General features: G+C 43.1%; 1 protein-coding gene across 1 annotated transcript in view; it reads left to right on the top strand.

The window, feature by feature from the left end:
• The first annotated feature begins 1783 nt into the window (after positions 1–1783).
• Positions 1784–14776, top strand: part of KPNA1 (karyopherin subunit alpha 1) — a 63273-nt gene continuing 50280 nt past the window's right edge. Inside the window, exons 1-2 of the mRNA XM_071761551.1 lie at positions 1784–1929; positions 14385–14518. Of these exons, the coding sequence (XP_071617652.1) occupies positions 14390–14518 (129 nt within the window). The 5' untranslated portion in view covers positions 1784–1929; positions 14385–14389. The remainder of the gene's footprint in view (positions 1930–14384; positions 14519–14776) is intronic.

Below are 14776 nucleotides of genomic sequence, written 5' to 3'. Positions count from 1 at the left end.
CCCCCCAGTACAAAAATTCCCCGTGGTGGTCTTGCCCTCAGGGACCCCTGTGTCTCCCAGCCCCTTTGACAGCTGCCAGGACTCCCCCAGTTCCCCTGGCAGCCAACTTCTCCCTCGCATCCCCCTCCTGGCCCCAGGTCCCTTTGCTCCTTGCTACATCCTCACTGCCACTCGTGCCCAAGCCAGGGGCTGCCCCACGGGCACACAGGCCCGAGTCCCAGACGCTGGCATACAGACCCACCACACCCCTGCATGTGGTAAGGTGAATCCCTCGCCAAGGGCAGGGAGGAAGGAAATCAATGGGAAGATGGGACAGGCAGCACAGACCAGGTGTGGAACATGGCCAAGCCATTGCAAACCATTTACACGACAGGCCTTTTTTATTCTGTTTTCTCACACACATTCCTCCAGAAATCACCTAAACTTCTTCCTTTCCTGCCTTGGGTTCCTCCCCCAGCCATCCTCTAATAAGCTCTGTGTTTATTTCCCCCGCAGATGCGCACACACACACAGATGCATACATGGATGGGCACACAAGTAACAGCTGGCCACACAGAGCACTCACATGAACGAAGGCAGTGCCAGTGTCCTCATAAGCTCTGTGCTATCCCCAAATGCTCTTCCCCTGCATCCCATTGTGTGCCCCACACCCCTGTACACAGTAACCCCCCCAGCCCTAAAGCTGCTCTGGGGTTGAGGCTCCCCTGGCACAGCCCTGGAAGGAGCCTGGACAGGCTGCCCCTTCCTCTTCGTCCCTAATTTGGGTTCCTGCCTGCCATCGTGCCCCTCTGGGCATCTGGAGATGGGACTTCGGTGGACTGGTGGCTCCCGGGATGGGCCTGGGAGCAGCTCAGAAGGTGCTGTCGGGCTCCCCCTCCCAACCTTGTCTCCCTTGTGCTCCTTTGTGGGCGTGCAGAAGAGCTTTTAGCGTAACACCTGAGGTCTGTACCTCTCTCAACAAGTACCAGAGTTAAACGAGCAGCTCCCGTGGCTTTTTGTGACAGCTGTGAAAGCCGCGATCACCACCTGCATCGATTACCGCCACTCTGCTGCCTTCAGCCTGCCGACCGTACCATCATCACCCGCGGAGCTGCGGAATGGCTCCGCTTTACACCCGCATCCCGCAGCGGGCACCAGCGCTTTGCTTGCACTAACGCGGTTTGCGGTGGCACCGAGGCCCTCGCCGGGTAACCCGCAACACAGGCAGCATTAATTAAAGCAGGAACATCATCTCGTTAGGTTATGCCGGGCTGTAAAAGCCACCGGAGGGGTCTCTGTCCCTTTTACCGCTGCCTGTCACGAAACTCCCTTGCGGCAGCGCTGACAGGCGGCAGATCGGCGGCCTAACACCGCCCTGACATTCGCGACGAATGCGCCACGGCCGCCACGTTCCGTGGGGCAGCACCCCGCCGCCATCGCCTCCTTCTTCTGGCGTGCGACCCTCCCGGCTGCCCGCCACCCGCCCTGCGGGAAGGCGGCGCCCCCTCCTCACACCCTCCGGGCTGCTGCGGCACCGCCCGCCGGACTACAGCTCCCAGCATGCCCCGGGGCGCACTGCGGCGGTCCCGGCAGGGGCGGCGCGCCCTGCCTGCGGCTGCGCGGGGGCGCGCTGCATGGCGGGAGCCGTAGTCTTCCCGGGGCCTCCTCCGGCAGTCCCCGCCGCCCTGAGGATGGCGCCGCTGCCAAGCGAGGGGCGGCCGCCGCCGCCGGTAGCGTTGGCCTCGCTTGGCCCCCAGGGCCGCCGTATAGGGCTCTCCTTCCCAGAGGGCGCTGCGGTGCGGCCGGAAGCTGCGCACTCGCTGGGCGCATGCGCACTGCCGTCGCCAGCCAGCGCTGGGCAGGGAGGTCGGGAGGGAGCGGCGCTCGCGCGCCTCGGGCCCGAGAGGAGACAGCGCGGGGCCGCGCCGGGCCGGGCCGCGCCGGCAGCAGGTACGGACCGGGGGGCGAGAACGACGCCGACCGCGCCGCCGGGAGCGGCGACCCCTTCTCTCTCGGGCCCGAGCCGGCAGAGGCGAATAACGGCAGCCGGGCGGCGAGGGGGGCCGCGCCGACCGCGGGAAGAGGACCGGCTCCCCGCAGGGGGTCGGCGTTGGGGGCGCCTGAGCCCGAGCCGCTGGAGACCCGGCCCGGAGGTGCCGCCGGCCGCGGGAGACCCCGGGTTCCGCGCGTGCAACAGGCGGCGGCCGCGCGGGCGGGGCGGGGCGGAGTCGGTTGGCGCGGCGGGAGCCGCGCGCGTGGGCCGGGGCCGGTGTCCTGCCGCGCGCCCCGGCGAACCGGAGAGAAGGGTACGGGAGGGGGCTCCGGGGCGCCTGGGGAGCGGGAGGGCGGCGGGCGGGGCCCCTTCTCCCCCGGTAGCCCGAGTGGGGCGGCGGTGATTGTGCCGGTGGCCACCGGCTGCCCCCTGTGGAAGAGCCGCGCTCCGGCTTCGGCAGTCGGCGGGATGGTTGGGGGGGGGTTGGACGGGTCCGTGTCCCACGGAGGGGCCTCACCGGTGCCGCTGCGCTCCGGCGGGATTGGCCGTGTTGTCCTTTGGCGGGACGGGGTGTGAGGAGAGGCAGCGCGGGGTGGCGAGCAGGGAGGAGGGAAACTTTCTCCCGGGTCTCCCAAGCTTCTCCGGTTTGGCTTTTTTTGGTTGTGTTGTGTTTTCCTCACGGTGATCTTGGTTGATGTTACGAAAACGACATCACCTTCCCGCAAACGTGGCTCCGCAGCCTCACGTTATCCCAGCCACGTTATCTCTGCCCGTAAGTGATGAAGGGTTCGCAGTGGTGGCCGCTTCCAGCTGTCATGATGTCTCCAGAGACCTTACACCCAGCAGAAACTCGTCCCATTCATAATGTTTAAATTTGTATTGCTCGTGCAAGAACACATGGAATGATGATTTTTAAGCTTTGCCTCTTGAGGGCGTTTCATGAAAACTGAAACTTCATGCTGAAAAGATAGGTCATGAGCTGTGGAAATACCGGGCTGCTGTTTCTGCAGAATTCCCAAATGGTGCTGAATGGTTGTGTTTAGTAGTCCCTTTATCCTTTATTCAAGCTGCTGTTTCTCTGGATTTTTTTGTTAGCTGATGTGTTTTCTGCTCTGGCTGCTTGATGTTATCAGAAGAGTTGCTGGGGTATGTCTATGGACTATCCAGAAATGGGATAGCAACTTTATTCCTAGAAACCAGGGTTTTTAAAAGCTATTTTCTGTATGCATATGGCAGTTAATAATTAGGAGCAGAACAGATAATGGAACAGTGTGTATATTAAAAGTTTGAATAAAAATAACCTTTAGTTGATCTGTTCATGTTTTTATTGTAACTTCATGATGTAACTCTCCCTGCAACGTTGCTACGTGCATTAACATGTGAACTAGCTCATTGAAAACAGGTTTGTTTCTACTTGAACTGTGGTTGCACCTTTTAATTACGCTTTAGACATACCCATAGGCACAGGGAAAACTAAGAGTAGCCTGAGGCATGGTGAGATAAGATGACAAGCAAGGTGGAGGCTTTTCTTAGAATGGGTTCCCTTGTAATAATTTTTCAAATAGATGCTGTGATGCTTCACTTCCAGGAAACGTAGCTGGTTGAGGGGCTTGGGATTAAACCGCCCTCCCCCCAAAAAAAACCCCAACCTTCTAAACAGAGTCTTTGTCACATCCCATCTCTCATTCCTACCCTGTACCCAGGATGTTTACCTTTTGCTGTCAGTGTGCCATCAATTGATTTTTTTCTGATGTTACTGCTTCCTGTTTTGATATCTTCAGAACTGGCTTGCACATATATTCAGCTACGCACTGGTTCCAGGAGAAGTCACAGTTCAGTCCATTTAGAAAGGGAAAAATAGCGGGCAGCCCGTGTCAGTAGCACTTAGCAAAAGAACTGAGAACTAAAAGTACTACAGTCAGATGTTGTAGCAGTTTCCGAAAGGTTCTAAAGAACTTTTAAGTGTAAATGTTTAACAAGATTGATACTTTATTTCAGCTTCAGTGTTTTAATTTTTTTTAAGTTTGTGGTGGTTTGTTTGTTTGTTTGGGTTTTTTTGTTGTTTGTTTGTTCGTGTTTTCTCTCTGACTGTCCAACCAGACAAGCTGTGTCTGGTTTGCCGTGTTACCTTTCTGTTCATCTCTTCATGAGACTGCACTTTTTTTCTTTTAAAGTGTTTTACAAGTCCATGAGGGGGCAAAGGAGGGGTCTTAATTCCTATTCTTAGGAACACAGAAGGAAATGGTACCTTGAAGTGGAAATGCAGTCTACGTGAAAAAGCATAAAGTATAGGAGATGAAAAAAAGTGATGTGAATTAGGGCTGGGGGCTTTAATGTGAATTGGAAACTTAAGGTGAAATAGAAGAGGAGCAGCAGATAGCTGAATTTTAATTAAGAGTTGTTTAAATACTTTGGAGGGCCAAAGAGAACAGAGGTATGAAGAAGCCTAGCAAGCTATAAGCAAATATAGAAAACTAAAATATTTTAAAGGAATTACTCCCTTGATGAAGTAGTGTGAGTGGCTGAACTATCTGAGCAGCAGGTTCTGGAATGAGGTAATTGACAAATAAGTTAGAAAGTCCAGACCAACTCTTTTTTTTTCAGAGAACAAGAGTGGAAGCTGAAAAATTATCCAGCTTCATACTAAGGGGCTCAAGCCTAATGGAAATCCTTGTTCAAAGTATATAAACTGCAGCGGTAAAGGGGTAGCCATATGATAGCAAGTAATTTTTTTTTTCTGCTTTGGAATAAAAATCCATCCTTAGTCTGCTGCAGTTTTTGAAGTCTGCCTAGCAAGTAATAGTTTAAAATGCTTTGTTTTTTTCAAGAATTAATGTGGTGTTCTCAAGACTAAAAGTGCCAGTAGTGGGATGCAAAGGATGTGGAAATATCAGTACTTTTAAATATTTTGAAGTAGTTAGAGGAACTGTATAAAACCAGCAAAGGCAATTTTAAGCACATCCCTTACTGAAAATCTGTGGTAAATATAAAGTCTGTAGAACTGTAGGCCTGGAAATTACATTATGCTTCCTCATGAATGTCTTGAACTGCATTAAATGCTGTGCAGCCTTAATAATACATTATGAGGATAAAAAGAAGTAGTCTAAGGGAGGTAGCAGACATTAGATGTTCTTACACTAGAAGTGGTTTAAAAGGGATTTTAGTTGTAGGAGGGTACAAAAAAGTGGTAGTAAGTAATGGTAGATCGGACATCGCATTAGCACTTCTGTTGATCCTTTCATGTAAGATGAGAGTAAATGGAGCTCAGTGACACAGAAGAGATTTGAAATTGGGATAAAGTGAATAATATCTTGAAACATAATTAATGCTTAGTGTCATGAGGAGGCAGAAGTTAAAAGCATTAGAATGGAAAGAAAAGTGATTGTGCTTCTGAATGTAGATAGAGAGTAATACATTCTGAGTTGTAAGAGTATGCCATAATACTCAAGATATAGCTTGTCACCAGTTGCTTAAAGTATTATTTGGTAGTTCAGACTGCTTGCCAGGCTCAGCAGAAAGGCTCCTATATTCTCTGAGAAACAAATCAGCTTGACTTATATATTTTTTCGTTAAGATTATACATAACTGATATGCTGATTTTAGATATTAATATCCTGTGGGTAAACATCCTGAATATATCTCTCTCCAAAGAAGGCATGTAAGCCTACCAAATTTAGTGCTAAGTTTCTACTTGGAAGAAAATTCACCTGTTGATATGTGAAAATGTCATTTTGCCAAACAGAAAACGCCTTTTGATGGGGCACAAACCACAGTTTAAGTCAGATAAGAGTGTGATCAGTATTAGACTGTTGTGATGTGGTTCTTGATTGCCTTTTCAAAGATTGAGGATGCATCCACACGATCACCTCTCTAACTGCCTGTGTGATCTTGTTCTACCTTTTTTCTGTATTGCAAAATTAAAATTTTTTCTGTATTGCAAACTGTTCACAAAGGAAAAGGAGTGTCTGAATGATTGTGCTCTGTGTTGAATTCAAAAAAAGCTTTTAGTGTGGGGGACGTTAGGTGTAAATGGGACCAGGGCAGCAGAGTGGCAGCAGTGTCAGTCATCAAGCTTTAAAGTTCCTGTGGGTTTTGGCTTGATGTGGCTGATAAATCAGTATTATGTGACTGTTTTGGTTGTTGATATTGAAAGCTAGTATGAAATCAATGGAATTGTGACTTACTGTTATTCTGTGCTTCTGCTCACAGATCTGCCATAATGCTGAGTCACAGTAGCCAATAAATTTGTTGAAGGCAAATTTGTCATCAGGGAAGGAAGGCATGAAGTAGGTTTGCTTTTAGTGCCTTCTAGCATTCACAATCCCAAACAAAGGTTGCTTGAAACTACGAAGTTGACTTAATTACTAAATTAGTTTATTTTTAACCTAATTTGTTTAAAAGTGTCTGGGATTGCTTATTTTCATTATACAAAGTGATGAAAGGTGCACTCTTGTTGCTTATAAAGAATGTTTAGGGAATGTTAAGATGTTACAACTTTTTTTTTTTTTTTAACAGATTTACACATCACTGCTGTTTTTAGATATGATCTTACAGAAAATACATTGTGGGTTAGCTCATTCTCTGAGTGCAGCGAATATGTGTTATAATCTAAAATAAAAATGAATTATGGCTTTAAAATAAAAACATGTTTTTGTTTGGCACACAGCAGTAATAGCTTGTGTTATTTTGTGTAGATGGGCACGTTAAAGTGAAGCTATTTTTGCTCTTAATGTTAGTATAATCCTGTGTGGCTAAAGATTTTAATTCCTCCTCACTAGGTGCTTTGTTTTACGGCTTGTGGGAACTTTTTTGTTTCGGGTTGATTGTGGACTGTGAGGTTATAGAAATCAGGGTAGTTCTGTTATGTTTTGGTTTTTTCTCCTCATCTAAACAAATTTATTGCACTCTAATGATGTTGAATGCAGTAAAGGAATTTTGTGTTAACTTCAATCAGAAGGCTCAGTTAATGAATTTGTTTTCCTTTTAAATTGACCTGGCTTTTTGAGTTGGCGTTTCTTACACTCTTAATCAAGTCAAAACTGACCTTTAAAAAATGGAATTCAAGCATCTTGGAATTACCTTGGTTATAATAAATATACAGTGTATAACCTTTAATTGATTTTAATTTTTTTCCTCCCCTCATTGCCTTTGGTAAAACTATTTTCCAGTAGATCTTCTAAGTGATTACTATTTAGTATTTTCGGTGGTGTTTCTTAAAAAAACCCCAACCCCATAAACCTTAAGACTGACTTAAGTGGACAATTGCATGGCTGTCAGCACACCTAGCTAAGTAGTAAACGCTGATGTACCAGATCATTTTTTGAGACATGATCATGTGTGAAGTAGTTTTATTTCTTTCAGTGGTGGTTTTTGTTTTGTTTTGTTTTTTATTTCAACCATAGCTGTGCTTCTTTGAATTTGTTTGTTTGGTTTTACTTCTGTGGGTTTTTTTTTAGTGTGAAAAAGGAAGATCGGGGGCCTGGCCAGCTGGTTTTGGCCTGATTTTAAGCATGTCTGTTAAAAATCCCTAATATTTATGAACACAGGAGATCCTCCTGAATGTTACTTGGGGGTATAATCAGTTGGCCCTTCAAGATTAGTAATGTTGAAAACCAATAATTTTTATGTAGATATTGTTTATTTTTATTTTAAACACACTTTTGCCCTGTTTTTTTGTGGAAGATGAGATTATATTGTTGAAATGTGACATCCCTAAAAGCCAGACATCAGCAGTCTTGTTCAGCGTGTCTTTTATATTAGAAAAGCAGTCAGCATTGAACTTTTAAAGTAGTCTATAATTTCATGTACCATATTGTGTAAAATTGCATGTCTTTTCATACCTTATATTAACTGTCCCAAGTCTTAAGATTGGCCTGGTTCTGGGCAAGTAGAAGTCCAACTTGTCAAGTGGTCAAAGAACTAGAACACACTGAACTTGGAATAGATTAAGTGCATTAATACTTTCTGTGCTATTTCATGTGTTTATAAAGGTGCTAGAACAGAAGCAATTGTTAATTTAAGGACTACTACTGGGCATGAAAAAAACCCCTGAGACTAGGAAACCTGCATGAGAAAGTGGATTTGAAAGATACAGAGATGGGAAGCAATTCAATGGAGAAGTCCCTTTGCTGTTTCCAGTTTTTGAGAAGGTTCCTACAAGTCTGAATCCTGTTTCAAGGCAGTATGTGCTATTTGGTTTTAGCTGCCAATGCTATGTTCCATTTGAAGCTCCTTTAATCTTCTGGCCTTCTGGATAGCAGAGGATGGTAGTTCTGTGTTTCCATCATTCTTGTGTCATGGTTGCCCTAGGAGTGTGGATTCTTGCTGTTCTTCATAAACTTAAGTCACTTATTCCTCCTAGTGGATAACCCTTGGGCCTGTAGTTGAGAATTTGCCCAACAGCAGAAAATGAAATGCACATGTTCATATTATTTCACTGTTAGTATTACATTTTGATAGATTATCAGCAAAACTTACTTTGCAAGTATTTCCAAATACTGTAGCTCTTAATTTTATAGTACATGTAAGACATGCTTCCCAATTCCATTTTACAACTAGAGAAAGTTAAGCAAAGGTTTTAGAAATCTACCCTATTGTGCTTGCACAAGAGCTTTTGTAACTGACGTGGTTAAATATCCTTTTCCTACAGATGTTCTAGGCTAGTCTGAAAATAATTGAGATTAGAAAGTTACATACCTGACCACCAGGTGTTATGAGTATTTTTGTTGATGGGCATAGACCCCTGTAATCCTATATGCTTTGTCAAATAATTTTGCAAAAGAAGAAGATAACCTCACCAAAAGGTGTATCTGATTGAGCCAGCTTTTCAAACAGCGGGAGGTGACAGTGAAGAAAGTCAGTCTGCTGATTTTCTTGATTTTCTTTTTTCTTCATCTAACACGTGTTAACAGTGTAGAGACTTGGTGGATGTGTTTTCATGTCTCTAAGGTAATGGCAGATGTAGGATGTTGCTCTAGAAGTTTTTTCCCAGGGAAACAGCATTAATCCTATGTGATATTTTTATTATTCTATGCCATGAGTTGTTTATGGTTTTATTATGAAGACCTTTCATTGTCTGTCACCTCCAATAATGCTGATATTTAATTTCCACAAAATTTAAATACGTCTGTAAGCATCCTGAACCTGTTGCCCTAGAACTGGTAAAAAGCAAATCAGAACAACTTCACAAAAAGAAAAGAAGAAGAAAAAAACCCAAACATTTGTGGCCAAAATGCTGGCTCCCACAAAATGTGGGAGTGTGTTGGTGAGACTAATGAATAACCAAGTGCTGCTTTCAGGGTAGTTTTTTAAATTGTATGGAGTGTCAGAAGATGCATCCTGTAATCAGAGGTCAGTGAATTGCTCCAAAATATGTACAGGCTGTGCTGCTGGTATTTGGTGTGATGTCAAGCAGCATGATTGTAAGGGAACTCTAATTCTCTAGGATATCTAGAGTCCTGTGACAGAGCCAATTAACAAACAAAAACCTCCTTGAAGGTTAAGTATTTGTAGGTGTAGCTGAACCATTCCTTGCCTTGAATAATTCCAGCTTCTCTCACTGCTTGGAGTTCCATGTTGACAGTGCCATTTCCAGCTGAGGTTGTCCTTTTAGAGCCAATAATGCCTCTCATCCTTTCACTGTGTTTCTGGCAGCAATCTAAAGGAGAAACAGCAGTTTGCCAGCACAGTAGCTCTCACTACTATGTCCTTTCCTTCTGACAACTGCTTCTGTTATTTAGAAAACATAGACTGGTAGTATGTTGGATCATGGATCTTCAAGTTACCATTTTTTTCTGCCTTCACTTTCAAGTATTTCTGTCTCAATATATTCCCATTAGAAGGCAGAATTTCTGTGACAGATCCGTGCTTCTGAAATACATTGTTTTGTTTTTTTCCCCTGAGTTATAATTCCAAAGCAGAAAAGTTTTTTTCCAACAATCTTTAATATCAACAATGTATATGGTAATCTTAGTTTCAGTGATATGAGTTATATATACTGCTATGCAGGCTTGATTTGTAAAGCCTTTATTTTTACATCTGGATACCTCTGACATGTGGAATAGCCAGGAGTATTAGTCACATGGCATTCCTTCTAGCAAAGCTCTTAAGTCTAGTGGTAGTGATATCTGATTTAAGAAGGCAGAGAGTTCATTTTTGTTCCCATCTAGATGATTGCTTGGGACAAGGTAGGTCATTGCAGTAAATGACTCTCTTTCCTAGTACCTCTGAAATTCTTGTACTTCATGAACAAGGAGTGCAATTCTTGTACTTCATCACTCTCTACAACTCCCTGAAAGGAGGGTGCAGCAAGGGGGGGGTCGGTCTCTTCTCCCAAGTAGCTGCCAGTAAGACAAGAGGGCATGGACTTAAGCTCTGCCAGGTGAGGTTTAGGTTAGATACTAGGAAGAAATTCTTTACAGAGAGGGCACTCAGGCATTGGAATGGGCTGCCCAGGGAGGTGGTGGATTTTCCATCCATGGAGGTTTTTAAGAGACTGAATGTGGCACTCAGTGCCATGGTCTGGTAACCACAGCGATAGTGGTTTAAGGGTTGGACTTGATGATCTCAGAGGTCCTTCCCATCCCGGATGATTCTATGATTCTGTGAAATGCAGTACTTTTCTGCATTACAAATGTGTACACAGGACACATCCACGCTTGATAGGGTACTTCCCTTGATCAGTGAAAAATTTGGGGTTTATAATTTCCTTAGTGAAATGCAGCCATTCAGGAATAGGTGGTGTTCATAATTTTATAAAGAATAGTATTTTCAAGGCAGCCAAAATGTGGAGGAGAAACTGTCAGTGGGGTTTGAATGGTGCACGAAAAGCAAAGGATACACCATGGAAACTCCTCACTTGACCACCAGAGGTTTTTATCTGTAGATGGGAGTATCCAAAAAATGTGGAAAATACTATGCTATCTTTAGGAAAGAAAAGATGAGTAGAACATTTCCATGACAACCACCACAGATTTTCAGCAGAAGTAGCATTATTTTTGATAGTGCAGAGAAGATCCAGAGTTTGCAGTTTGCTACGAAAAATTACCACAGGTGTACCACAGGTGTCATTTTAAGTGACCAGATTTTCATTTGAGCCACAACAAACCAGCTGAAGACCAGTGAGGCAATTTGAAGTTGTCTTGCCTCTGTGGTTTCATCTGGGGGGAAAAAGGCTACATCCTGAAAAATGGAAGAGGAGATTTATAGCAAACAATCCTTGTTTGACTGTAACAACTAACATGGGTTTGTTATATTTTCATTCTAAAAACTTAATTTATGCGATCACACTGAATAGGTCTAAAGATGCTAGTAGTAGATGCAGGCTAGATGAAATCCTGAACATAGTAATTGGATTTGTCACCAGTTGTCTGAGAACTAGTAGAATAATGATGGATAAAGAGTTGATTTTAGGAGATACTAAGGGCATTATAAATGCTCCTTTTAGAAAATAACTGAATTTAATAGTTACGCAGGTTAGATAGGCAGGTATATAAAATGGGTATTTGGCTAAGTGTTGAGATTTTGTTTACTACCAGTGAGGGACTACTATGAAAAAAATTACTGAACTAATTACTAGTTGAATTGGCAACTTCTCAGTGGTAAAGGGGGCTTAAATTTTTCAACCTTAACGGAAGAAACTGTTTTCCCAGTTATTTGGTGGGAATTTGTAGGAAGGCTTTAGTCCCAAGTAAAACACAATGTACTACATTGAAAGGGTTTAACTGTACTGATTACTCAGAAAATAAAAGAAGGGGTTAGTCAGCAAAGTGAGCTATCTTGAAAGTCAGGAATAAGCATAGCCACAGTATGTAGCCAAAGCTTGTAAAGGGTATAATTAACAGCATATAATTCTTAGCTTGTAAAAATAAAGCGAACGAGAAAAATGTGAGGAGTTGGGGTAGTCACAATTCAAATGAGAAACTGGTAAATGTTTTGCCTCAATTTTCAATAAATGAAAGGATGATGTAAAATGTAACAGGAGAGGGCAAATAGAGTTCCAAGTGGAAAATGAAAGTCCTTTCAATTTTGCTTCTTAATTTAAGGAAATAAATAAATATCCTAGTTGGGAGATGGGGAGAAACTAGGCAAATAATTACAGTAAGGAAGAGTATGCTAAAGAAACTTGCTGATGATTAAGTTGGATGGTGTCACTGATGTTTAGAAACATCATGTGGAGCGGGCTGCATAGCAGAAATTGGGTGAAATTGTGTAATAAGAAATAAAGATGCTCACTCTCAAGGATTTTTTTAAGAACTTTCAGAGATTGTAAGTGAAAGTGTGAAATGCTCATGGGAACTACTGAAGTCCTCAAATGCCTAATAAAAGCAAATATAATTTTGTAAATTTGAGAAGATGTGTTTCCCATGAAAAAGGAGATTTATTAATAATGTCACAGGAGGCCTGAGGTCTTATCTGGGCCATGTTTGTTCATACTGAAGGGCAGATTGACTAGTGTGGCTGCAAAGCCATTTTCCTCTTAGGCATGTCCTTTTAGCCCTGGTCGTCCATCTGTTGTTTCAGTTCATTTTGCTTATTCTAAAATGCATCAAATGTTTCTCTAAAAGTGCTCTAGAAACAGAAAAAATACTGTATTCTGACTATTTGTCAGCCTGAACTTTTACATTACAACCCAGGGCTTCCCCAAATATTTGTATGTTGAATATACAGGTAGTAGCCTCTTAAAAAAATGGGAAGAAAATGTTATTGCCAAGCATATGGCAGGAAATGTGAACACTAAGCTGAGACACCTAAATGCAGGAAGAAAAGGGTTTCTGAGCTGTTAAAAATGATGTAGGCTACTTCTGGTATTCTGAGATTTATCTTTTTGAAGGACCTTTATTTAAAAAAAAGTCATTTCAGGAAGGCTGTTTTCAGCAGAATTAGGCTGCTGAATTGTTTACCTATATGCTGAGATTTTTATCTTGCAATCAGTTTAGTCTGTGCCTGATCTTGAATACAGTGGTCTTATGTCCCTTTGTGGTCTTTTAAATCTCAGCTGGCAGAACACAGTAATGCTTGAAATGATGTCCAAAGTGCCTTCTATGAAAGTCAGTTCTGGTCATCAGAATTCTTGTAAATGGTTGTCAGGTATGAGCAACCTTTAAGAGAGGCTCTAATTTTTCCTTTGTTTGGTTGGTTTTTCTAAATAAGATCTCTTAGAGCTCTTTGTGCTGGCTGAAAGAAGAGGATGTTAGAGTAGACTCGATTATACATTTGATGTATTTTAAATAGGACACCTAAGCTGCTGAGAGTCTGTATACTCACTCCATTTTAAAGCGCACAGGAGATAATTTATCACCTGGTGAATTCTGTGCTTATGGAATTTGAGGTAGTGTATTTAATACATCACCCTAGGGTATTTGAAAGAACTTAAAAAAGCCTCATGGAGTAACGTTTTATATAGCATAGTTTCCTAAATGTAGTATTAGAGAGTTGCAGTTATTTACAACATATTGGAGATTCTGCATCTGCATGAAGGCACATGGAAATTACTGGGATGCTGAGGATTTGGTTCCCAATTGTTTTTGGATTTAACGGATGGCTGTAAGGGGAGCAGTAACAGCAGAATAGAGCACTGAGAGTAGAGACCTGATCCACAGCCCGTTATTTAAGGAGAAGATCTTTTCTCACAGTTTTATAGCTATTGATTTAAAGTAACTCCGAAGTGCAGCACTGTACATGTGAAAATCATTATGAGTAGATACAAATGCTAATCCACTGAGTTACATAAGACAGTACTTGGAAATCATAGACTGAAAAAAGGCCCTTCTGCATTATCACAGTGGCAGGGTTAGAGGCTGGGGGTGGGGAGGAGCATAAGAAAGCATTGCTTTCTTTGCAGGAGTGAGCATTTTCAGTGGTTACACCGTGCACAGCTGAAATTTCTCTCTCAGTTTTGTTTTTCTTGTAGATGTTTTCTGGATAGAAAGAATACAGAATTGTGCTGAATTAAGTTAAAATGTGGATTTGGAGTGCAAAAATGTCCTGTACTGTCTTGCAAAGCGAGTTAAATGAGTTAAGCTAAAAAGCACCTTCACTTTCTACTGAAGACAGGAATATAATAATTTGGCTCCTTTCCTGAAATGTTATTTATTAGTGCTGCTTTCTTTTTAGCCCAGGTTGTATCCCCTGCCTTATAGATCTCAGTTATTTCTTCAAAAAACACTTGATTTATTCATGCCTTGTAGCCTCAGCAAGTATAGCAAAAGTTAGTTGGTCTGATGTGAGGAACTGGCACACTGAAGTGATAATTCCTTGAAATTTTTCTTTACATCTTCTGATTGGAAATTGTGTGTCAGGATATAAAGGGGCAGTGTCTGGAAGTTCCTGGTGAGAGAGATTAAGAGGTGGAGCACATGTATGGTTGATGATTATTTCTTTTCTGACTTCTCTTTTTAATTGCATTGTAAAGGAACCATGACGACCTCAGGAAAAGAGAATTTCCGACTGAAGAGCTACAAGAACAAATCTCTAAACCCCGATGAGATGCGTCGCAGGCGAGAGGAAGAGGGCCTTCAGCTACGGAAGCAAAAGAGAGAGGAACAGGTACTGTACCACAGTTGCCATGACTGTAACCAGTCCTTAAACAGTCTTCTCTTACATAGTCTTTGGCTCTTTGCTTCTCCCAAGCCCCTCTTGGTTGTTCCTCTTAGTTGGCAGGCCTCTTAGTTGTTCCTGCTCTGCCAAATTAATACATAGTCATTCTGAAATAAGAGTCACTTGCAGTCTTTACTGCCTCTTCTGCAGGCTCTACAAAACTTAGAGGGCTCCTTATTCACTGAAGTGTTAGGTCAGCCACAGCAG

The sequence above is a fragment of the Heliangelus exortis genome, chromosome 1 (assembly GCF_036169615.1).
Source record: "Heliangelus exortis chromosome 1, bHelExo1.hap1, whole genome shotgun sequence".
NCBI lineage: Eukaryota > Metazoa > Chordata > Aves > Apodiformes > Trochilidae > Heliangelus > Heliangelus exortis.
The sequence above is the reverse complement of the archived record's forward strand: the minus strand, read 5'-3'. Positions and strand labels throughout refer to the sequence as shown.